The sequence below is a fragment of the Pempheris klunzingeri genome, chromosome 3 (assembly GCF_042242105.1).
Source record: "Pempheris klunzingeri isolate RE-2024b chromosome 3, fPemKlu1.hap1, whole genome shotgun sequence".
Lineage (NCBI taxonomy): Eukaryota > Metazoa > Chordata > Actinopteri > Acropomatiformes > Pempheridae > Pempheris > Pempheris klunzingeri.
The window spans coordinates 29598331-29622619 of NC_092014.1; the positions used below are offsets into that span (position 1 = coordinate 29598331).

At 43.9% G+C, this 24289-nt stretch overlaps 2 protein-coding genes across 2 annotated transcripts; one reads left to right on the forward strand and one right to left on the reverse strand.

Annotated features, from left to right (window-relative positions):
* Positions 1-1880: 1880 nt before the first annotated feature.
* On the forward strand, positions 1881-9155 carry pmm2 (phosphomannomutase 2). The gene is made up of 8 exons (XM_070827822.1): positions 1881-2109; positions 2795-2906; positions 3145-3221; positions 3336-3427; positions 4103-4202; positions 6717-6792; positions 7020-7135; positions 8740-9155. The coding sequence occupies exons 1-8, from the start codon at positions 2035-2037 to the stop codon at positions 8842-8844; spliced, it is 753 nt and encodes a 250-aa protein (XP_070683923.1). The 5' UTR covers positions 1881-2034; the 3' UTR covers positions 8845-9155.
* A 2578-nt stretch (positions 9156-11733) lies between these two features.
* mtmr7b (myotubularin related protein 7b) lies at positions 11734-24086 on the reverse strand. Its single transcript, XM_070856399.1, has 14 exons — positions 23987-24086; positions 22765-22890; positions 21442-21604; positions 21146-21303; positions 20193-20321; positions 19731-19865; positions 19304-19436; positions 18957-19066; positions 17808-17933; positions 17603-17652; positions 17083-17283; positions 15307-15441; positions 14802-14928; positions 11734-12941 (listed from the first exon to the last, which is right to left on the reverse strand). Exons 1-14 carry the CDS (start codon positions 24008-24010, stop codon positions 12567-12569), a joined length of 1992 nt encoding a protein of 663 aa, XP_070712500.1. The 5' UTR covers positions 24011-24086; the 3' UTR covers positions 11734-12566.
* Positions 24087-24289: the final 203 nt, after the last annotated feature.

Here is a 24289-nt window from a genome sequence, read left to right on the forward strand (position 1 = left end):
GGGCCGAACTAACTTATCTAGTATTGCTGTCACAACTCCTCCCCGGCACCCGCGGATTGGTCAGATTTCAGTATTTAAATTTAAACGTCAGACACAAGCCGGATACGCCGCTGTGATTGGTTGCGCTCTGTGGGCTTGAAGACATCAGGGTTGTATGCGCTACATGCACGCTGATTGGTTCAACTGGGCTTTAAACACACGGCGCGAAAAGTCCTTTGTTTGTTCGGGGCCTAAACACGTTCATTTGTTGATGTGTGGTCGGGTGTTCGTTTAATCGTTTGTTTTCCAGCTCGGACAGACAGCAGCAGAAACATTTATGGGGCAGTTCTGTTTCTTTACATTCAATAGGCTGCATTACAAAGAGACAACGTGTCCCCTGTAAGAACAAGTTAAAAAAAAACCCAAAGTTCATCTGTTTTTAAGGGCACAGACGAGTGTTCTCCAGGCCAAGGTTAGGTCTGCTTTCAAATTACAACTCCAGTGGGTATTTGTGCAGATTTGCATCTAATAACTGAGAAATCAAACTAATAAGGAAAACCACTATGATTTAGCACTGTGATTGAATATACATTTAGGGACAATATATTGATTACATACCGGAAAGCCCATGAATCAATATGTGTTATTAAGTGCAATGTGATATTTGGTCATGAACAAACTGGGGAGAAAAAGTAAATATAGGCAATTTCATATAAAGACATACCCTATATCAAACGACAGGTCAGTCTATTTATCTAAACCATTCCAAAAAATTAGAAAGTGTAGTTTTGCATTGCTGTACAGCACTAAACCTGCACTAGAATAAATAAAGATAAATAAAGAAGTCTAAGTCTAGAGCAGTAGGAGAAACTACACTGACACTGGCATGTTCTTTAGGATCCTTTTTGGTTTTTAATACCCTTGTGAGCAGGAACATGCAGAATGTGGTAATAACAGGAAAAGCCAAAACAATGAGTGTGCGTAAAACATGAACAGTTCTTAGTCGATGAGCTATATAAAGTAATTAGTATAATTCGTTCAAGCAATTCAATTCAAGCAGGAACAGGAATCTTTATTGTCATTATACAAAAGTATAGTATCCAATCCCCTTCAGTGCATAGAAGCAAACTTTAAATAAAGAGATCTATAAAAAAAGGTTAAAAAGATAAAAAAAATGGGTAGAATATTGCACAGGTTGTGTCCTTCAGTGGTCATGCATTATTGCAACAGCCCTAGGATATGTGCTGTTTCTGAACAGCAGCACATGATGCATAGTATGTCTGGTAAAAACAAGAAGTAACATTCAAAGACAAGCAAGTGCATTTTATTACATGGCAGAGTTATTTGGTAGGCCTATGTTCCACTTGCTTTTCTTTATTGGCTGCACATTATAGTAATTTCTAGAGTTCTTTTGGTTTCTTTCCTTCACGTCTTTTTGTATTCTCATTTTTTTTTAATGAAGGGATCCTTGGAGGAATCTCCCACTCTAGCTGACCTTAAACACCTTAATCCCAAATTGTGCGGCCTTTCTGACTCTTGTGCCATGACACGGACCACTGTTTTCAGTTCCTCTCAGCCTCAGCAGCGCCGACAGCCTGCCTTCGCTCAGCGTCACAGGTAGGTTGGTGGACCGAGGATGTCTCCATGAGCATATGAAGCCACTCTTGTATCACGGTGGAGCACAGAGCAAACTGATGGATGATACAGAGATGTGTAGGAATCCTGTTTCACATGCTAGCTGTGAGGAGGAGGAGGAGGAGGAGGAGGAGGAGGAGGAGAAGGGGGCTTTATGTTCATGTGGACTCCTCGCCCTCCAGTGCAGCAGGGGGCAGCACGCAGCTTGTGTGGTGTTAGACAAGATAAAAAGAAGAAGCAGCTGGTGGTACCTTATGGTTGTAGTCGCCGTTCCCCAGCAGTTGTGCAGCTGGACGACACCGTGAGCAGCAGAGAGCCGGGAGCGGACACGGACACGGACACGGACACGGACACGGTCAGTGACCCCAGTAAACCCGAGGGGCCGCTTCCACGGAAGAGGAACAGGGACACAGACACGAGATGAGCAAAGCCGCCGTGGACTCCAGCACGCTGTGTCTCTTCGATGTGGACGGCACGCTCACGGCCGCCAGACAGGTGTGTGTGCGTGCGCGTGTGCGCGTGCGTAAACTTCAATCTGACAGTAGTTCATATCCGTGCAACATCCGGTTCCACGTTGTTTCTGTGGTTCCTCCGAGCGACAGTGTTCCTCAGAAACTGTGACTGTTAAACATGGTTCCACCCTGCAGTGGGACAGGAGAGGGAGGGAGGGAGAGGGAGGGAGAGAGGGAGAGAGAGGGAGAGAGGAGGGAGAGGAGAGAGAGAGGGAGAGAGGAGAGAGAGAGGGAGGGGGAGGGAGAGGAGAGAGAGAGGGAGAGAGGGAGAGAGGAAGAGGGAGAGAGAGAGGGAGAGAGAGAGGAGGGAGAGAGAGGGAGGGAGAGAGAGAGGGAGAGAGGAGAGAGAGAGAGAGGGAGAGAGAGAGGAGAGAGAGAGAGAGGGAGGGAGAGAGGAGAGAGAGGGAGAGAGAGAGGAGAGAGAGAGAGAGGGAGGGAGAGAGGAGAGAGAGAGAGAGGGAGCTTCCTGTTATTTAGCCAACCTTCATTGATATAAATGGAGTGGACAAAATAATTGAAACACCTGCCAATATAACAGCATCACAAACTCCCCCCCCTAAAGTGTCCACACAGCTGATTCTACCCCTGTTAAAACACGTTTAATAGTTTTTATGTATGTGCGTGCGTGCCTGTGTGGTTTCTATCATTGACGTTGTTTGCTCCATCAGCGTGTGACTCCAGACATGGTGGAGTTCCTCGAGGAGCTGAGGACTCGGGTTCGAGTCGGAGTGGTCGGAGGGTCGGACCTCTGCAAGATCAAAGAGCAGTTGGGAGATGATGGTGAGACGTGCACACACACACACACACACACACACACACACACACACACACACACACACACACACACACACACACACACACACACACACACACACACACACACACACACACACACACACACACACACACACACACACACACACACACACACACCCCACCTTGACCTCAATAGTACACATGTCTATATCTAGAGGATGCAGTCAGCTTGACTCCCCCCTCTGTCTGTGTATGTGCGCAGTGATCCAGAAGATGGACTATGTGTTTGCTGAGAATGGTCTCGTGGCCTATAGAAACGGTCAGCTTCTCTCTGTCCAGGTAAGACTGACTTGAATGTTGCACACCTTTTTCATTAGAGCCATTTAAGCCCTCAGCTGTCAACGTATGTACTTTTGAAAGATGAAGTTTACTTTGCCAGCTTGCTGTTGTCAGTCCATCCAGGCCCATATGGGAGAGGAGCTGCTGCAGGATTTCATCAACTTCTGTCTCAATTACATGGCCAAGATCAAACTGCCTAAGAAGAGGTACGGACATATCGGATTCATGATGTCGTTATCGGTATTTATTTGTTTTGGAGTCACAGGTACTAGTTCTTGCTTTTAAGGGTTATAGTTCATGTGTGACTGTTACTCGAGGGACGTACAGGAGGTGTGTGTGTGTGTGTGTGTGTGTGTGTGTGTGTGTGTGTGTGTGTGTGTGTGTGTGTGTGTGTGTGTGTGTGTGTGTGTGTGTGTGTGTGTGTGTGTGTGTGTGTGTGTGTGTGTGTGTGACAGATATGTAGAATAAGTAATAATAATTGTAAAAACCCAAATCAAAAGTGACCTAGTTATAACAAGTACAGTGTTTTGATCTTGACATGTCATCACATGGGGTGGCTGCTACCTGCTGCAGGCTGTCTGAAGCACGCTGTCTTGTGACCTCCCTGGAGCTTTGGGGCTGGCCCACCATCTGCATTACCACCATTGTATGTGCACCATTGTTTGCCTGGCCTCTTCAATTACCGCAGTTAGCCTGTGGGTGCATCAAACCCTCTTTGGCGGAGGGGGGGGCCTTTGCAGGCTCTTAAGTGGAGATCAAGGGTGGAGGCACCTAGAAGTTGCAGCTAATCCCACTCTTCTCTCAATGCTGCCAACTGCTGAGGGGAACATTAAAACTGTAATGGCAGAATAACGTGTGAACTGCATTGTAATGTTTTACAGGGGGACATTCATTGAATTCCGTAATGGCATGCTGAACGTCTCCCCTATTGGTCGCAGCTGTACACAGGAAGAGAGGAAAGAGTTCTACGAGTTGGATCAGGTAACACACACACACACACACACACACACATTCACCATGAATAAGCTTTCTCTGGCTTGAGAAAATGAAAAAATGCATCACTTAAAGACGTAATATGTAAGATTTGGCCACCAGCTCCAAAAAAACGGGACAACATTTCACCTTTTCCACTCACCCTTCTCCTCCCTACTGTTACTGGGTCCATACAACCTAACTTTCCAGTCATCAGTTACCAAAGAAGCCAACCACTAATTAACAGCAGGGCAGTTCTTTTGCCCTCAGGCAGCACGGACTGGACGCCATAGTGACTCACTGTTGCCCCCGAGGTACACAGTGGTATTTTGAGGCTGGCTGGGGCTAGTTTTTTAGTTTGCTGCCTTCAGAAGATATTTCACAATGCGTAGACGCCTTTGACATAATGTCACTACTGTTATTTCTTCACATTCTGTTGACTTTTTTTTAGTTAATACGTTTATTTTTAAGGTCTTACTTGTATTCCGGGGTCGTACTAGAATATATTTACCTGCCATAACGTTCAAACGTCACATTATTTTTTTCTCCTACTGTACACACGGCTCTTTTTGCCCTCTGTTTTAGCTCACCTTCTGAAAAGCCCAGTCTGCTCCGATTGGTGAGCTCCATCTCGCTCCGTCTCCGCGTCCTCCTCCCGCTGTACAAAATTGAAGCCAAACTGTCCCGGAGACGGCCACTGCGATCTTGCACTGGCGACGTCATCTGGAGTCAGAGTCTGTGCAGTACTGATGGGACCTGGAGCCGCGGTCACTATTGTGCAGACTCTGGCTCCAAATACACCCGCCCGTCCCGATGACAGGTTAGAGTTGGCTGCCAATCATGACGTTTCATCAAATAACTAATTAAAACCACTTGAACGCACGTTAGCGTGATAAGAGCTGCTAGATATGACAGAAACCATCTTTGGGGAACAATTAATTTGACATATACACTGCTCACAAAAAGTTAGGGATATTTGACTTTCAGGTGAAATATATGGAAAATGTAAAAAGTGAATGCTACAGTGATATTATATCATGAAAGTAGGACATTTAAGTAGAAGCATGCAATGGTCATTTTATTCATCTTAAACAATGTATTGAAAGAAAATCTACCAACAGTGGTAGGTATACCACAACAAAACATGTTCAGTGTCTCAATAAATTGGGATGTGGCCAAAGGACGTCCACTCCTCTCCTTTCTGTGACTCTTCCAGTCTCTGTATCACTGTTCCAACCTCCTGATGACACTCTGTGACCCTCTAAGCTCAGTGAACACCTCCGTCTGAGGACTTCCTGTTTGAAGCCTCCAGTGTTGAGGTGCTGCTGATCAACTGTTAGGTGTCGTCTTGGTCTCATGATGTCAGAATGTGAACAGCAGGATGAGGAGGACTGTTTAAATACCAATTCTAACTGAAGCAGGAAATGTATTGGTGGATTCATGGATCAAACCTGTTGTGAATGTTGCTGTTAAGCTTCTTGTTAGAGAACAGCAGCTGGTGCAGAAAGTACTGAGACACTGAACAGTTGGACATGTGCATTCAAAGGTTTAGAGAAGGTCACATTAAGTTCACCTGGAAAGGTTAGAATGCATTTTAGGTTCATCCTGAGATTTCACCTGAAAGCTGGATATCCCTAACTTTTAGTGAGTAGTGTATTTTGATTTTTTTTTTTTTTTTTTTTTTAGTATGGCCCATGTCCTACCCACTAACATGAGGGCGACAGGCTTTATAACCTAGACTACAGCCAGCCACCAGAGGGAGACTGAGAATTTCTAGCTTACTTTTGGGGAGCTGTCATGTGGTCCCTCTTTCCATGCAGTCTTAGGCCAGCTCCCACAACCCAGACCACCTCCAGCAGCAGCTCGTCTGTCTCCAAAGGGGAAACACATTAGCCAAGCAACATGCTAACACCACGTTTAACAGACTAATTCGCCAAGTGAATAGCAACACAATATAAAACACAGCAAAACTTAATACAGCATAACTGAAAAAGTCTGAAGTCAGGTCACAGGCAGTTGCTATCGATCCAACCTTGAGCTTGAAGGCAAACCCTGGTTAAGAAAGCAGCCCAGAGTAAAGTAACGTTCCACACACACACACACACACACAAAAAAAAACCAGTCACGCTCTGCAGTCGCAACTTCATCCAGAATAAAGTAAATCCGCTGGGTTGGGAGAACGTGTTCCACCCTTTTAAAGCAGTTCTTCATTCTGATTGTTCTCAGCTAAAACATCTCCAATGAGCTCACTGTACAGCTGCTGCTGAGTTGGTACACAGTCACAGTTAACTGTTTACATGTTTTACAAAGCATCTTTTCAAAATATATAATGTAATGCACAGCCTCAATTTATGTATGGATGCTGTTTTTTTGTTTTTTTGCGTTTGTGCTCTTCATCGAAAAGCTACAAACGGCCGAGGTCTCTCTTTTTAACCGAATCGGCAGTAAAGACGTCGTTTCAGAGAGAAGACTTAAAGAAATCTACGGGGCTGAGATTTTGATTTTGGCTTTTGCTTCTTGTAGAAAGAACAAATCAGAGAGAAGTTTGTGTCCATATTGAAGGAAGAGTTCAAAGGAAGAGGACTGTCATTTTCGATCGGTGAGTCAACTCAATTCACGTCAAGTACACGGTTTGTATATACAGTGAATGTGCAGTCGAAAGCAGCACGGATGAATGTGTGCGGGACGCGGCGTCAGAAGCAGCTTGGGGCTCCTGTGCTTTATGAATGAGATGTAGCAGAGTGTGGAGAGTGTGCTGCTCCTCCGTCAGTGTGATGTAAATTCTCCACTCCGTCTCCTCCTACCTCTTGGTCTGTTTCTCTGCAGGGGGGCAGATCAGCTTTGATGTATTTCCTGACGGCTGGGATAAGAGATACTGTCTGGGGATTGTTGAGAAGGACGACTACTCAACCATTCACTTCTTTGGAGACAAGACCAAACCAGTGAGTATGTTAACTACAACAGGGCCGAGCTATGAATGCTGACGGCTGTGGAGCACGCATGAAGTCAGTAGAATTGACGGGGGGGGGGGTTGTTATTAAGGAAGTCTATGTTGTACAGTTAGCTGTAAATCATTAAGGTTACTCTAAACTAAACCAGCTAAATCTGAAAACTCACCCCTTTCTCTCATTTCTTGCTCCTCCTCCTCGCTAATCTGGCATTTACAAATGTCTCCGCTCTTTAGAACATATTTGAAAAGATGTCGCTAGCTGTCGTGTGGACAAACTCTGAAAATGCATCTTAGCATCAGCATAGACCCGTCTCGTCTTTGTTCCATACATGTGTTAGCGTTAAGGAACTACGCTTTACTCATTCAACAATGAGATTAAACGTGAAAGATTTAACCTTTCAAACACATTTGGGGATTTGGGAGTGCATCTTTAAGACTGAGTTAAAGCCCAGGTCGACACGAGACTGTGCAGAGGTCCAGACCACATGACTGTCTGCATGCTGTGTTGTTGTTGTGAAAGTGATCACACCACACGGGGAGTTGCCAAGACCCAAACGAGGGATCACACTGGCTGCCTGCGATCCCTATTCAAAAACATTTTCCTTTTTATCCCAGTTTAGCCTGAGTAGACTGCTGAGAGTACAGCAAAGTCCTGTTTTTTTACACACACACAGAAAAGATTGTCAGCTTCAGAAATCTACACAAAACCTTGTTGGGGGCATTAATAGTAAGATCTTTAGTAATGCTGAACCCAGGTTAGCACTGTTGCCAGTTCCAGGTTGGAACCTGGGGCCGTGCTTGCCTGAGTTCTCTGCTGGTCTCTCCTGGCTTCCCCCCCACAGTCCAAAGTGATGCAGGTTAATAGGTGACTCTAAATTGCCCCGTAGGTGTGAGTGTGAATGGCTGTCTGTCTCTGTGTGTCGGCCCCGTGATTAACTGACGACCAGTCCAGGGTGTAACCCATGTCAGCTGGGATTGTCTCCAGCCCCCCCCCGGCCCTTAAGGATAAGCGGTATAGACAAAGGATGAGTGCTTGTAGGTAACCTCGGTCACATTGGAAAGGGGGCTGATGTCACGCTCTGTCCTGTGAGTTTATAAACTCGGATGTATTTGATGTTCTTATGAATGAATGCATGCATTTATTTGAAATGATTGGGACCGGCTCCAGCCGAGGACTGTTTCACACCAGAGCTGTTTTTATAAACTTGACTGTTATTAACATTCTTCTTTGGACTTGGTCGGAGTTAGAGAAATATCTATTCGATTTTATCCTGATCCTGGTGAGTTCCCTCACGTTGGCTTTACTCATAAAACATTGTCTACAGTCATTTCTATAATATGTAGGACAGCTTGGGAGCGGTTTAGACGGCACAACTTCATCTCGAGCACGAACCAAATACTGTTCAGGTGTAGCTTTCAACCTACAGCGACGTCCGAATCCACAGAAACACAGAAAATGCACGCGCGCACACACACACACACACACACCAATGAAGCAGAGTTTGTTTGTGCATGAGCTTGACTTTTCAGTCAATCAGTAACTTCATCAGAGTGTAACTAAGATAACCCCGGTGTGTCTTCATGTTTTTGTAAAAGGGAGGAAATGACTACGAGATCTACTGCGACCCTCGGACCGTCGGCCACGAAGTCTCCTCTCCGCAGGAAACGCAACAACTTTGTCGGCAGCTTTTCTTCTCCTGAGAGAGAAGATACGTTACAACTGTTACTGTCCGTTCCTGTGAGAAGAGAGTCGTCAGAAGAGGTCCCCTTTATTTGTAAGGAGGTAAAGTTGAATTGCAAAAAGAATGCAGAAAGAGTCGGGGTGCTTGTGATAATAACCAGGAAGGAGATGGAAGTGTCACGAATGAGAAGATCAGAAAAGTAATGATTTACTGGCATTATACACGTCCTGTTGTGCACTATCAGAGTTTTATCAGAGATGTTTTACAGTCCCCCCCCCCCCCCCCCTGTAAAAAAAAATGTCAACTGTGTGCAATAAAAGATGGGAACAACTTTCAGTCTGCTGTGTCATTTCTGGTGGCCAAGCTCAAGCGTAGAATGCGTACTTATGAAGTGCGTTGCAGCTGACATCACAAGTAATGCTTTTGTTGTAAATTAGAGCCGATACTGGATTTTGACACTGGAATTGAAAAAATACATAATTTCCTGGCAGATTTTATAACATAATAAAAAGGAACATTTATGTTTAGAGAACTGTGACCAGGATATGTACTCGGCAGGACATTCTTGACGCAGGTATGTAATAGTATCACTGTTTCTAAATGAGCACACAATTGTCTTTGACAGTTCTATAATGACTTGTCTTGTTGCTGAAGGGCAGGCTTATACACTGACACCGATATACCTGCTGGAAGCCCAAACTGGACCACAGTTTGTTGACCTATTATAAATACAGGGCTCCAAACGTAATAATAAAACAAAACATGAGAGCTCTCAGGTTTTGAATTCATACCTTGAAATTCATAAGAATGTTTAGGAGAAGAGAAATGGAACACATTTTATAGCAAACATCCAATCACAAACCAAGCGTTGAATCTATAAGCCTCTAGTTCATGAGGTTTGTCAAATGTGCTTGTGACGTGTGGTTCTAAAACATTCAAACAATTCAAGTCCTGTTAGGATTTTATACCGGAGGCTGTGGTTCTGTCACGTTGACTAATAGTCCGACTCGGTATATATTGCAGTTCTTTCCCTTTAACAGTGCATTTATTGATAGATCATTTACATCAATAGATACAGAACACACACACATACATACAGACCACAGGCTACAGTGAAATGTACTAGGAGAGGAGACTTATGGCTCATTAGATCCAGTCAGTCGTCACACACAGCGAGCAGCACGGTGCCATCTATCTTCATACGCCCAGTGATGTTCTTTAATGCTCTTATATCTGCATGTTGGCACACCTGCAGGCCAGGGAAGATGGGAATTATGTTTCTTCCAACTTAGTGCAGCTATATAAGCCCAACTGTTTAAGTACGTAAACATAATATACCAACATTGGTTTGTACGTATGAATCTCAAGTGTATACACGGTTTCTTAAAATCCATAATTAAAAACTGGTCGTCAGTCGCTTCTTTACATGAATCTGGAGCCGCAGTAGGTGGTCGGTGTCAGCTTTAAATACAGTAACATAACAATGTGCTCCGGTATGTTTACTCATTGAACCCTTCCTGCCCAACACTAGGTGCTTCTGGAAACACACAGAGAAACACACAGAGAAGTCCCCCTGGACGGCGCAGACACCTTCCAGCAAACACAGTCGTGTTTAACTTCGTTTGGACAATTTTCCAAAGAGTTCCCGTGGCTGGAAATTCATCTGAGTGGGAATGTAAAAAGCTGTAGGTCGCCTTAAAGGACACAAGCTGTGAAATGTGGAGTTCTTACAAGTACGTATCATCTGACAAACTAAACTAAGGATTATTTTATCAGTGTGAGTAAGAGGTCCTCCTTGTTATACAGTTCTTAAAAATGGCTTTAAAATAATTGGTTGCCAACGAAAAAAGACAAAAGAAAATACTGCACTCCAGAATTTAACATTCATACTTCTGTTATCATTTTGTTCTTGTTGACTCCTCCTCCTCTTGTTGACCAACAGTTGGAACAGGTTTGTCGTCTTGAGCCGCCCACATTTGAACTCTCTGACTACTTCCAACTTTTAAAACCTAAATACTGACCTTGAGACAGATTTGTGCTTAATGGAGTGATGTGGTTTAAAATTTCAGACAAACTGAACAGATTTACGCTCTTGGCTCCTTTGCCCCCCCCCCCCCCGTTTAAAATACACAATAGAACCTTTTCACATTTTTCCGAGCAGCAGCTCTTTTCCTTGACTTCTTTTCTTCCACTCAGCGTCATGTGGGATAATGGAGGGCTGATCCAGGGTCAGGTAGGAGACAACATATCAATACCCTCAAACTCACTGGAAACATGAATCTGCTTTTCCTCTACAAAACGATAAGACTATTCGTGTGACTTATGCCAATCAGCTTCCAATGAAATGACCCTACAGAGAAACACCTCAGAGGAAAAACCATTACGACTTCATTATGCATATTATTTTACACCGACGAAGGGAGACAGGATGCACATGAATCATTCAGTAACTTGTCCATCAGTTAGGGGTGTGATTGGGAATATCATGATTGAATTTAGTTCAGATTATTGGGTGTCTGAGTCCATTCAGAATCGATTCTTGTTTCAAAATGATTTGAGATCTGAAAACCAATTCTTGACTGAATGAACAGAAACTGTTGCTTCAGTGTGCTTGTGTGCCAAACCGTTCGCCGGTGTCCTTGGTTTACCGATATATGATATGAATCATAACTGGCAGTTTAGATAAATGATCCGCAGCCTTTTCATTCTAAAAAAGCTAACAGCGTTGACAAATTAATTTGAAAGCATCTTACAGTCTGCTGCCTAAATGCTATGATCTCCAGCAGCAGAGAGGAAGCAGCCTCTCTGTTGAACGGTTAGCTCCAGGGAAAGGAGCACCCAGTCACTGGCTTCCCCTCAGAGGTTTGGTTTAAGGGGTTTGACGATGCTGTTCGTTACTGCCGATCGCTGCTCAGTTCTGCTAATGTTAGTCTATGAGTGATGGCGTATACTTCACATTTGTTTCACAAAGGTAATTATTTAGCAATGAAAGCAAAAAATGTTTGCAACCTCTACCTTATTTGAAGATGAATTACAATATGAATGGTGTGTGTATGCTGCTGCACTGCCCTCACAGTTGCGTTCTGCCTTTCAATCAAGTTATTAACATTTAGAAAATACATGTTTGACATTTGCAAATTGATTTTCAGAGTAGATTTTTATGTGAATTGATTTTTTTTTTCACCATCCCGTTGTAAATTATCTATCAGGTTATCTGTTGTCTTTATCAGCTTGAGGAGGAGACGTGTTTGTTGATGAGCTGGCATGCTAAATATGGACCGTTTGTCTAATGAGTGTGTTTGTTCTACTCTCTGAAAATGCAAAGTGCTTCATCACTGACTGTTTCGCTCTCGTCATTACTGTGTTGTCTCAGCAGTAACGGTACATTCCTTAAACAGAGCTCAAACCACAATAATTTAGCACACATAAAACAGCATACACATATAAAAAAAAACAGCCTTTCTGGCCTCCTGTAACTAAACATGAAATAAAAAAAAAAAGTCCAATTACAATACTAAAATGCCGTCTTCCAGTGCCTTTGTCAAAGAGGTGAACTGTAACAGAAAACGATTGAGTATGACTACAGCTGGCTAATAGAACCCAAGAGAAAACCTGACTGTCCTTCACTCAGTCAGTAACCATCTCACAGTCTGTCTCTGTCCCCTCCAGTGGTTTAAATCAATATTTTGGGGATCTACTTTAAGAGCGGTGATTTCCTCTTTCACCTTCTAGCTAAGTCAGTCAGGCAGAAGTAAAGGCAGCCTCATCTGAGTCCAGGTCCTTTCCCTCATCACCGCCACTGGATGAGCGGCTGCTAAGGTCGGCCACGCCTGACTCCAGATCGCTGTAGTTGGATAGGTCATCAAAGTCGTGACTCTTGAGGTGGGAGTGCGGCCTTAGAGCCAGGGTGAGAGTAGGATCCTTGGTCTGAGCCTTCTGATTGGCTGGTTGAAAGGAGAGTGCTCGACCACTGTCCTGTGCCGGGCTGGTGATTGGGTCTGTGTAAGTGCTGGGCGGGTCCGGCCCGCAGTATCTATGTTGCAGGTGGCTAATCCTCCTCCTCGGAACCTCGATCTTCTGCCACATGATTGGCTTCCCCGTCAAGGCTGCCATCCTCTGTATAGATGAGAGGACAACAAGACAAACTCTTTCTTTAACTGAAGCTCTTCCAATCATTTATCAGCAATATTGTTGTCATGATACCAAAATTATGACTCTGATACGATTAGCGTTACACTGATACCTGAAAGGTATTGCAATACTCTGCTGCTGAAAACAGTAAACTTTTTTAGTGCTGATACTTTAAGAATGTTTTATTTTGCCCTCTTAAATATGACTTTAAGTAATCATGTTATCTTTCATTTTGGCTCTCTCTTTGAGTAACTTAAGTCAGTGTGTCTGTTGGTGAGATGCTGGTGGACCAGTACGTTTCCTTGGTCTGCGTGGGTTTAAAACATCTTTTACAGACGGGCTGTGCGGTGCCCGTTGCATACCCGAGGCTGTTATGTCTATGTATAGCAAAAAGGTTTCTGTCTGCTTATGGATAGTTAGCCAGTAATGGTTGGCTAGACCACTAGTATTTTCAGCCATGTCTCTCTTTCTGTCTCCATGAAAGCTGCAGCATGCATATGAGAGAGGTGGGGGCGCCCACTCTGCCTTCAGGGAGTGGAATCGGAGCGCTGCACGGTCACACACACACACACACAATGGCCCGCAATCACTGAGATTCACCTCTTCAAACACTGCCATTCCTAAATATCAGTACTGAGAAAATGAGGTATGTCACTGTTTTTAGCGGCAGGGTATTCCAGTTCCTTTCTAGGACTGGTATACTGTGCAACACTTCTTTCACTGTGCTTGTTGAGATGGTTTGGAGGTGGGAAATGTGGATGGTTGAACTTCAATTGGACATCAGTAATTAGAGACAGAACTCATTCTCACCAGGACTATCTGACATTCATTGTGTAAAATCAAATTCCCCTTCAGACGTGCACTAGGATGTTACAACAGGGCCTATATTTAATTTCAAGAGCACATTGCTTTTGCAGAAATAAGTTAATCTTTCTAATTAATCATTTTCTCTCTCACTGGAAAATTCAGAATCTATGAATATACAAATATTATTTACTTGAGAAGTTTAACTGCTGGACACAAGATGCCCCCTACTTCTCTTACAGCTTGAAGGTTCAACATCACACTTTTCTAACTTGCATATTGGACCACGACTAGTTGTGACATCCCAAATGCTGCTCGTATATCCAGGTGTTAAACTCAGATCATTTACGGTGAGCTCTGATTAACTTCCCCACCCATTGGCAGAGAAATAAAAAAAAAACAATCAAGTATCTCTGCACATTCATAAGTCTGCACAGTGAAGCCCAAACATAGAAATGAAGTAACAAAAGGCTGAATGGAGGGAGACTGAAACTAAAAGGTACAAAAGTTTAAATTCAACCTACTTCCACTACTGCTGTGACAGTAAAACATTTAGAGTGAATTTCAAAAGATACGTTTTTGTTTTACATTGACTGCAAACAACATATTTATTGTGCTCAAACAATGTCACACCTCAGGGAGCATGTCTTTCCCCTCTATCCATCTCATGTAACAGCGCTCCCTGCTGGGCCACATATGGCTATGCACGCCAGTCGTACGTCTACAGAATGGCTCACACAGGATTCGATTCTGAATGTATTTATTCACTTCTGATTCACGCCTGGTTCTCTGTTTAGAGCACTAACTCGCTGGTATTTGTTCATGTGCAGTGTGTATTTTTCAGTGTCAGTTATAGTTTGGATTAGGGACAACTATATCTAATCTCTCATTTAAATACCGAGAGAGATTTTCAGATTCTCTTTGGAGAGATGGATGTGTAATTGGGGTTATGGAGATAACAGGGGGTGTCTTTGTGTGTTGTATGCCTTGTCTGGAGCCCAGGTGGTGGTGGTGGTGGTGGGCGGTTCCTCCTGGCGGTACCTCCTGGTGATTGGACAGCTCCTCCTCCAGCTGCTGGGACTCCTCCCTCACAGCGGACAGGAAGTCGGCCGGTGACTGGCGAGGAGGCGCTGACTTCTCCACATGGTTATAGAGGCCCTTCCACATTCTGGGGATGAGGAGAGAATAAAGGAATTACATTTTTTTGTAGATTATGTCTTAATGACAAAGAGGAGGAAGCGTATGTGGAAAAATGTGAAAATGAATTCAAAACTTATGCAGTTTAATGCTCTCTGAAGTAATGACTGTATAAAAATACAGATACTTATCTTATTTCTGTATTTCAGAAAGGCAATACGTGTTTGTTTAGTCTTTCCAGCGGTCAGGTTGACTGACTCAACATACATTTCAATTTTAAAAAAATGTACAGGTGTATGTTCCACTACATATTTATTTATTATACACTCATGAACCAAGAACACCTTTACTTTTGTGCGACAGAATAGAGTCATGTGGGGTCAGCGGTGTGTTTGCTGCAGTGACTCACTTGAAGCAGTAGGGAGTGGTGTTGGGTCTCAGGATACCCTGACTCTGGCTCAGCTCGGCCTTGTACAGAGGGTTGGTGTACTCCGCTCTGTCCTTCCACAGCTGAGGCCACACAGAATGACTCCGCTGTTGAAGCCTGTAGTCAGAAAGCACGCACACCAACCAACAATGCAGTCAACAATTCTATGATGCTGCACTGAGAAAAAAAGGAGTCTGGAGAGACTCGTAATAATATATATTGTAAAGCTTTTTTAATGGACGTGTGAATCACACTGACTTGTCCAAAGTCATCTATATTTTTTTTCGGTGATGTCTCAAATCAGATATTCTTCTCACCATTACTAAAAAGCTCAACAAAACAGTCAGTCTTTGGTGTATAAGATGATGAAAGAAACAAAGACTGAATCTAAATTTGAATCTGACTCTGGATTCTTAAGATCCACCAGGCAATATGTTCATGTTTAATACACACGCTGCCTAAACCACAGTGAGAATTAGCTCCTCTTTATCATACTGGCCGAAAAGAAAACGACTTCACTCCCTTCAAAGCTCCCGGCAGTTCAATCAAGACGCCAAATCAGCCACAAAAATGAATCGATTATATCAGGGGTGTCCAAACTACGGCCCGTGGGCCAACTGCGGCCCGTGGTCCAATTTTCATTGGCCCACAGGAAATTCTAAAAATGTATTGTAACACGGCCCACACAGGGAACTTGTGCTGGACTGTATTGTACTTCTTACTCTCACCACTAGGTGGAGTAACGGTCTTGAACGAGGCAGCTTCTCTATAAAATGAGTAATAGAAGAAGAAATGTGCTACAGGTGACCCAAAATGGCAGAATTAAGGAAACGTAAGAGAGCAAGTGAGTGTAGAAAGTTTCAGACACGGTGTGCGATGAGAGCACAGCTGATAACTAATGAAGATCACTTCTGCATTACAGAGGAGCTGCTTGATGTTAGCAGGCTAAAGAGCACCACGACAGGTGAGGATGTTTCTGAAGCTGTGCCAGGTGCAGGTGGCATGATGGGACTTAAATGGGAGGAGCTGTGTGGAGGTACGACGGATGGAGCTCCAGCTGGGACAGGTGAGATAGATAGAGATAGATAGATAGAAATACTTTATTGATCCCCGGGGAGAAATTCTGGTGTTACAATAGTAAAGAAGTTAAAGTGACCACCACCATGAATACAAACAAATAAATAAGCAAAATAAAAATTTACAAAATGTTGCAGGTAAAAAAATAGATACAAAGGCGATGTACATCGCCTCTAGTGGATTAAAGTTAGCAATATAGCTCACTTCCAGCCCTTTGTATGTCTTTCTGTATGTGGCCCTCAGTGAAAAAAGTTTGGACACCCCTGGATTATATGAATGTGACATAAATAACGTCACACGGTACTGTTTTCCTGTATGCAATTTAATGTAATTGCAGAGGAACTGGAAAGTTATAGATGTGATGCCTTTTGACCTTTTATTCTTATGAACAATTTCTTGTAATGACGTGTGGCTTAACCCACAACCCGTTGGGCGGGCGGGTTCGGGTAAGCTTACTCGAAAATATCATAGGTCCTTGCAGGCAGGTCAAAAAGGCACCAGGCAGTGTTCTGAGTAATTAATCAATAACTTCCTGAAACACTCCATGTAATATTCCACCTTCTCCTCCTCTCTCTCTGTCAGTCTCTCTCTCAATCACACACATGATGCTTACTGCGCTTATTTCTGAGAGACTAACTACATAGGTTAGGGTTAGGTGTACACACTGTATGTCACTCCTACCTCAGATCCCTACGTTCCTTCTGGCAGTTGCCCAGGAAGGTCCCATACTGACAGGAGTAGACGTGTGTGTGTATGGTAATGAGGAAGCGCTCGTTAAACTCAAAGGCACATGGGAACTGCTCGGACAGCTGCCACACACACTCCAGGAACTGATCGATGACAGGAGACACCTCTTTAGGATCTCCATCTAGGTGGGCGTACCTGCAGGGACACAGCTCTCTTTTAAACATAGACTATAGGGTGTTAACTGTCCATCACACTACCCACTGTTTGAATTTGAATTTCTTAACTTGAACAGGGACAAGATATAAAGAATATTAACTCTATTCACACTAAAAAGTGACTTGAAAAGTAGACCGATTAAGTCATTAATTTTATTTACGTTTCCTCATATTTCTACATAAGACGCAGAAATGGATGGAAAATATGTAACCGTAAGGTCTACTGCTGGACAACAGAGGTTGACCCTGTCCTACCAAATAAAATACACAAAACAATGAGGGCAGAGCCAGTTACTGACCTATGGGAGAACTTGTGTCCAAAGGAAACCCAGTCTCTCTCTATCAACACCTAGAATAGAGGAGAGGGAGAGGTGGAAGTAGGAGGGAGGGGGAGATAAAGAGGGCAGGGAGGAAGGAACGAGAGAAAGAGGAAGACAATAAACTCAGTGATAAGAACTGATATGATCTTAATAACATTAAGAGACGGTCAATATTGTGTCTTACCATGAGTCCTTTGATGGTTCTGTAAAATGGGTCCAACAGTATACTGGCGACAGAGCAGGCCTGGGCCGTCCTGTCCCAACCATCTGAACAGTGAACCAACACACTGACACCTTCATCAGCAACTGCCTGAACAGGGAGAGAGAGAGAGAGGGAGAGAGAGGACGTTCATTTTGACAGCCTTTCCCTTTCCACTGTCTTTTCTACAGTAAACATGTTGAAAGTGATTTCTTTCCCTTTGCGCTCCTATTATCATATTGCTCTGAGAAACAGCACCCTCTTCCTCTTCAAGATTCAAGATGCACCTTTATTCATGCCCCAAAGAAATTTCAACATACACAACAGCTAAATTCAGAAAGATTTATAGTGAAAGAAAAAAAACTGGACAAAAAATACAAAATAAAAAGAATATACAAGAATAAAATATAGTGCAAATATACAAAATGTACACAGGTGAATAGTGCAAATCTACTCTTCTAGTTTGTAAAGTGAAAAACTTTGTGCCATGAATCAATTCCCCAGATTTCCTTTACAACAACAGACAAGTATTTGTAAAGTGCTCTGATAATCCATCATTTAAGAAAACCATTCTTTAGTTCCAGCTTCTTAAATCTGAGAATTAGCTGCTTTTCTAAAAATGTAAACAGAATATTTTGGGGTTGTGGACATTTGGTAGGACAAAACCAACAATTTTAAGATATCTTGATAAATGTGTGCTCCCTCGTGACAATTTAATTTGGGTTAAATTAGCTATAAAGCCCTGCCACTGCTACTGCTGCACATGTTCACAGTCTGCTACTGTACATACCTTAGAGTATTCATTACATACTGTATGTACATACTGTGCATTTCACTACTTCTTTCCACTTCTAGCTACATATTAATCTGCATTTGGTTGCCTCAGTACTTGATTAATAACATTGACTTTAATCTTAACTACTACAGTTGGTTAATTCACCAATCTCCAAAGGTGATTATGAAAATATCTTCATTGCTTCTTTGTTGTATTTGTATGAGCTGTTACACAGATAATGTTTTTATAGGCCAATCGGACTGTATGAGCACATACATGGTGTGGTTGCTGTGGGAGTCTGCACGTCGGTCTGAGCGCCTGTCTGTGTGTAGTGTGTCTGTGTCTGTCTGTGTACACACCCTGGCTATAAACACCCCGGCATCCAGTATGGCTTTTATGTGTTTGAGCCACCCAGAGTTCTCCAGACCCCACAGGAAGTCTGTCATGGACGGAGATCTCATCTCACCCACTGCAATGAAAAGAGAGAGAGAGAGAGAGAGAGAGAGAGAGAGTGAGAGAGAGAGGGTTTACAAACAAGCACCAGACAGTAGGAAAAGATATTACGAAAGGAAGTCTGTGCCTTTACTGATTGCAGCTCTGTGTGGTAACTTCCTTCTTTTCAACAAGCTGATTCCCTGTCTCCATCTGGTGCTGCATCTTTATATAATTTCCTCACACACACACGCACACACACTCCTCTTCTTACCGTCAATGATTCTCTGCTGGCTGCTCCTCATCACATGAATGTTTTCAATGCCAATGAACTGCAGTTTGATGTTGGTGTAGTGGTCCTCGTTCTCATAGCCTTTACCTGCTGCTCGATTTGCCATGGCATTCAGCTGGACAGACACAAACAGAATATTGTATATACTGCATAATGGTAAATGGTGAATGGACTGTACTTGTATAGTGTGTTCCTAGTCTTTTCGACCACTCAAAGTGGTTTAACACTACATTCACATTCACACACCGTTCATACATTGTTGGCAGGGGCTAACATGCAACCTCCTCTACTCATCGGGGGGGGAGTTAACCATTCACCATTCACACACAAGCACAACTTTGGGAGAAATGTATGTATGAATATGCCACGATGTTGGCCAAGGATACTTTGACATGTGGACGTGTGTTACCTTGGGCCTGGTGTCCACCACATAGATGTAGTCACTGCCGGGGTTGGACTTCATCAAAGCCTGCAGCATCACCTCATCCTCCTGACAGCGTCCACTGAAACCTGACAGTGGCTGACTACACCTGCAAATTGCTGCCTATTTGACAATGAAACATCATCATCATTATCACGTTACACATATTTAGAACAGAGGTCTTGAGCTTCTCTCTTCACATCAGTAGAGGGTAAGCTAACAGTTCAATCTAGAGCCCTGCACAGGACTGATTTTATAATCCTGCTCTCGCCTAGATTTCTGACCATTTATGACCAATGTCAACGCACACCTGCCAGTAATAACATAGCAAAGTTACATTATCACCCTCTGCATTTAAACACAACACTTTGATTTGATGTTTTTTGATGTGACCAAAACATGTATTTACATAATTCTTCCTCTGTGTGTGTGCTGGTGCGTTACACTGACCAGTGTGTCCTGGTGGAAGTAGGACAGAGCGGGAAAACGTCCTCGACTCCTGAACCTTGAGCTGCCCAAGATGGTGGCAGGTGTGGCGGACTTTGGAACAAAGAGCTCTGATGGGTACGAATCACACACCTGGGAGAGGATACACATACATATATCATAATATCAGTGCCTTTCTAGTCATTTCGACTACTCAAAGCGCTTTTACATCACGTTACATCCTCATTCACAAAGGAGGAGTCTAAGTTGGAGGAGACAATCTTCGCCAACTGATGGACAACAGACTCTACCTCTGAGCCACAGCCACACATTAGGAAAGAAACCATTAATATTGAATTGTCCACCATGTATTGTGAAGAGGTGATGCAGTTCAGAGTAAAATCTATAACAAGGATAAAGAATAAAGCTGACAAGGAACAGCAATAGTGTGGGTCACTGATGTGTTTTTGATACTGCAGAGTTCCATAACACAGAGGAATAACATATATATTAGATATGTTAGCTAGTTGCTGGCCTCATACTTAGCGTACAGACATGAGAGTGACATCCATCTTCTCATCTAACACTTGGAAAAAAGGTTAAACTATTCCTTTACATAACATGACTGCCTTGATGTAATTCAATATTTAAGTAAATATCTAAAGCTGGATAGGCTGTTAACATGCAGTGCATCAGCAGCATGGACATGTTGACGTACAGTGAGTCTTGTGCCAGACGGAACTAAAAAATGTAAGCTGAGAGGTTGACTCTGCTTAACTCTCAGTTTGAGAAGGCTGCTGTATGTCCACATGCTAGGAGATGGAGCCGCTAATAGGCAGTGAGACTATCGACTATAAGCAGATCTTTATCTTACCCCTTATCTCTATAATTCAAAGGTTGTCCTATTCCTCTTGAAAAATACTTTTATACGCGACTCTTATTTTTACACCATGAGCACGAGTCACAGGCAGACTGACCCTGTATTCGCTGTTGGCCGCTGTAGTTACCCACAAGTTATTAGGAACTCCCATCCTTTTGTAGTCGGCCATGAGCTCTATGAAGTTCCACGACTCTTCTCTCTCCTCTTTGTTCACATTGGGATTAAAGGACAGGCAGTACAGCTCACTGTACTTCTCTGAGAGTGGGACAAGAAAAAAGAGGAGACTCATTTTAAATCAGTATTTTATGTGCGCACACTAACACACCTGTTCATGACACCCTGCCAGACGTGCGCATGAACTCGCTCTAACACACATTTAATAAGCAAACACACCTGGTCGTGACAACCTGGCCAATGAGGTGTGGACATCCATACAGTCTCTCTCCTGCAGAAAGAGGATCTGAAAGACCCGAAAGTCCTTACAACGCAGGACCAGCTGACTTCCTCCCGGTATGGAGGGTGGCCTCTCCACATTGCTCACCATGCTGTGCAACACCTGAAACACACACAGACACACACACATCTGTCCTATTATACATTGTGGACGTTCTTTGACAAAGAGCAAACAACAGTTCTCGAACAGTTCCTTTAGTGAATAACTAGGTTTCTAACTGTAAGAACGGAAGTGATATCACTGAGCACTACACAAAAAAATCATCAGCACGTGTCACATTATTGAGAAATCTGTCTTGTGATCTAAAATATTCCGGACAGAGTGTCAACATCAGTTTATGGGGAAGCTCCAGGGCTTTTCTCACAGGAAGTTAATGCCGTGTGGTATAGACGAAGACGCTGCTGTGGCTGGCGGTTTTTTTTTACACTGTGCTAATTGCAATCTGTCTTCTTTGTTCCTGCTAATCCAGTGCGCACAGTCTGTGGCTGTTGGGTGAAATCTGACACCCCTGAATGCCTGTTTTATCTAGTATGGGGCAGCATTCGCCTCCTGGAGGGGATCAGTAAGGGGGGGGAGGGTGGCATCTTCCCTTCCTGTGTCTGGAAACTCAGCACTCACATAATCCTAACATGACACAAGATTTTTACAGTCTTACTTGGACAAACCATTTTGATATTTCTGTAACTAATATGATAGATATATAGTGAAATAATAAATTCAAATGCTTCTCTGCAAATCATATTTCTGCCACAACGTGTGTTCATATCTCCATTCACTTGCAACTACAAGTATGTCTGCATGTCTGTCGGATGTTTTCTTAAGAACTCTCCACTTTCTATTCAGGCAAACAGAAGTGCGCCTCCACTGAATCAGTTTTCCCATTCACAGCAGATGAAGCAGTAGTATTTGTCAACAGCCAGCCTGAGGGGAGGCTGCTGTTTGTGCACATTTAAAGGATGCATTTTTTTTATTGTGTAGTGTTTCCTGTGCAGTAACATTCAACACTATATCTAGAAATATAAACAGATAAATCGAAATATTCTTTTCCTTAATTAATCTATAAATGGAATGTGTGAAAGCAGGTGATTCAGTTCCACAGGAATAGCCAGTCAAGGGTAAAAATGGGGTACGACTCAGCAAATAGAAATAAAACCTTATAATTAATACTGTTAGTTGAATATATCCATCTGGACTTTAACGTGGATCAAGTGTTACAGGTATTGCTCATGGTTCACAGGTGCGGCACCCTGCTTCCAGCTTACCCAGGTCTCCTTGCGCGTCTCAGGGTTGTTCTCTACAAAGATGGTGTGCGTGGCAGACAGGTAGAGAGTCCCAATGCTGGCCTTTCTCTGGCCAGATGACCGGTCCAGGAGACGCACATTTTCCACCTATGAGAGGCACACAAGTGAAATATCATCCATCCTTCAGGGTCACAGTCCCAGCTGACCGAGGGTACACCCCGGACTGGTCACCAGTCGATCACACATAGAGACACACTGGATGTCTTCTGACTGTGGGAGGAAAACCCCACGCATACTCCACACAGAAAGACCCCACGTTCCACCCCGGGACCTTCTTGCTGTGGCAACAGTGCTGATGGCTGCACCGCCGTGCTGCCCAGTGAAGCACCAGAGACAGACAGACAGACAGACAGACAGGTAGATCTGACGTGACGAGTAGTTAGGAGGATAACTGTCTTTATCTGTTCACTCACCACAAACATGGACAGAAACACAACACAGATGATGTAAGTGTAGCAGCAGCTCACAGCTCCTCTGGAACACAGACTCTGTGTGAGCTATAAACTCCTCTGTATCACTGGTAAACACCATCAGGCCACAAGTACAAGGTTCATTATGAGCTCTGTGCCCAGACAGGAGGAAAATGGAGGTTACCAGCACAATGCGACGTCATGGTTGGGCAGAATATGTCGAGCCTGTTACACAGTATGTATATATATATATATATATGTATGTATATGTATATATATCCCCCTGTATAAAGAGCGGTAACACTTGTGTTAATAGCTGACTGTCAGGCCAGGGGCTGGCTGGCTGGCGGGCTGGCTGGCTGGCTGGCTGGCGGGCTGGCGGGCTGGCTGGCTGGCTGGCTGGCTGAGGCCAACACGTTAGCTTCCCAGAGCTCTCGTGTTTCGGGTATGTATTTGTAAAGCAGATGACCCACTGGCCCGCACTGCCTGGACACAAGGAGGGTGAAGTCCACGGCGCCACGACACGGACGGACGGGCGGCCTGGTGTGACATGGCGTGTGGTCAGAGGACGTCCGTGACAGGCTGCCCCGTAATAAATACCCGTGATGGACGGAGCCCGTAACGGACGGACGTCAGGGTTGGGACGCCTCGCTTCTATTGGTGAACACTACGCCGTGTAACGGCGGCAGGGATGCAGAGGCGTGTGGTAAATACACGGGAGGGTGTCGTGAATAAACGGGAGGGGGAACAAAGACGAAGCACGGTGTTGTTACCTTGGGCGTCCGGATGTGCTCCATCACTGACAACCAAAATGGTGGAGATGTTGATGGAGTGGCGCGACGTGTTCCGTTGTTTTAATCGTCAGCGGTTGAATTCCCCGTTTCACGTCAAGCAAATGAGCTAAACGGTGAGTGAGTGCTGGTCCAGACGCGCTCACAGGTATTTCCCATGATCCCCTCCTCCCGTGTCCGTGAGTGCTCCGGCTAAACTGCGGGGAAGAGGATTTTACACCACCATGGCCCGTCGTCATCGGTACCCAGACTCCTCCGTCCTCCGTCCTCCGATGGATAGTGACG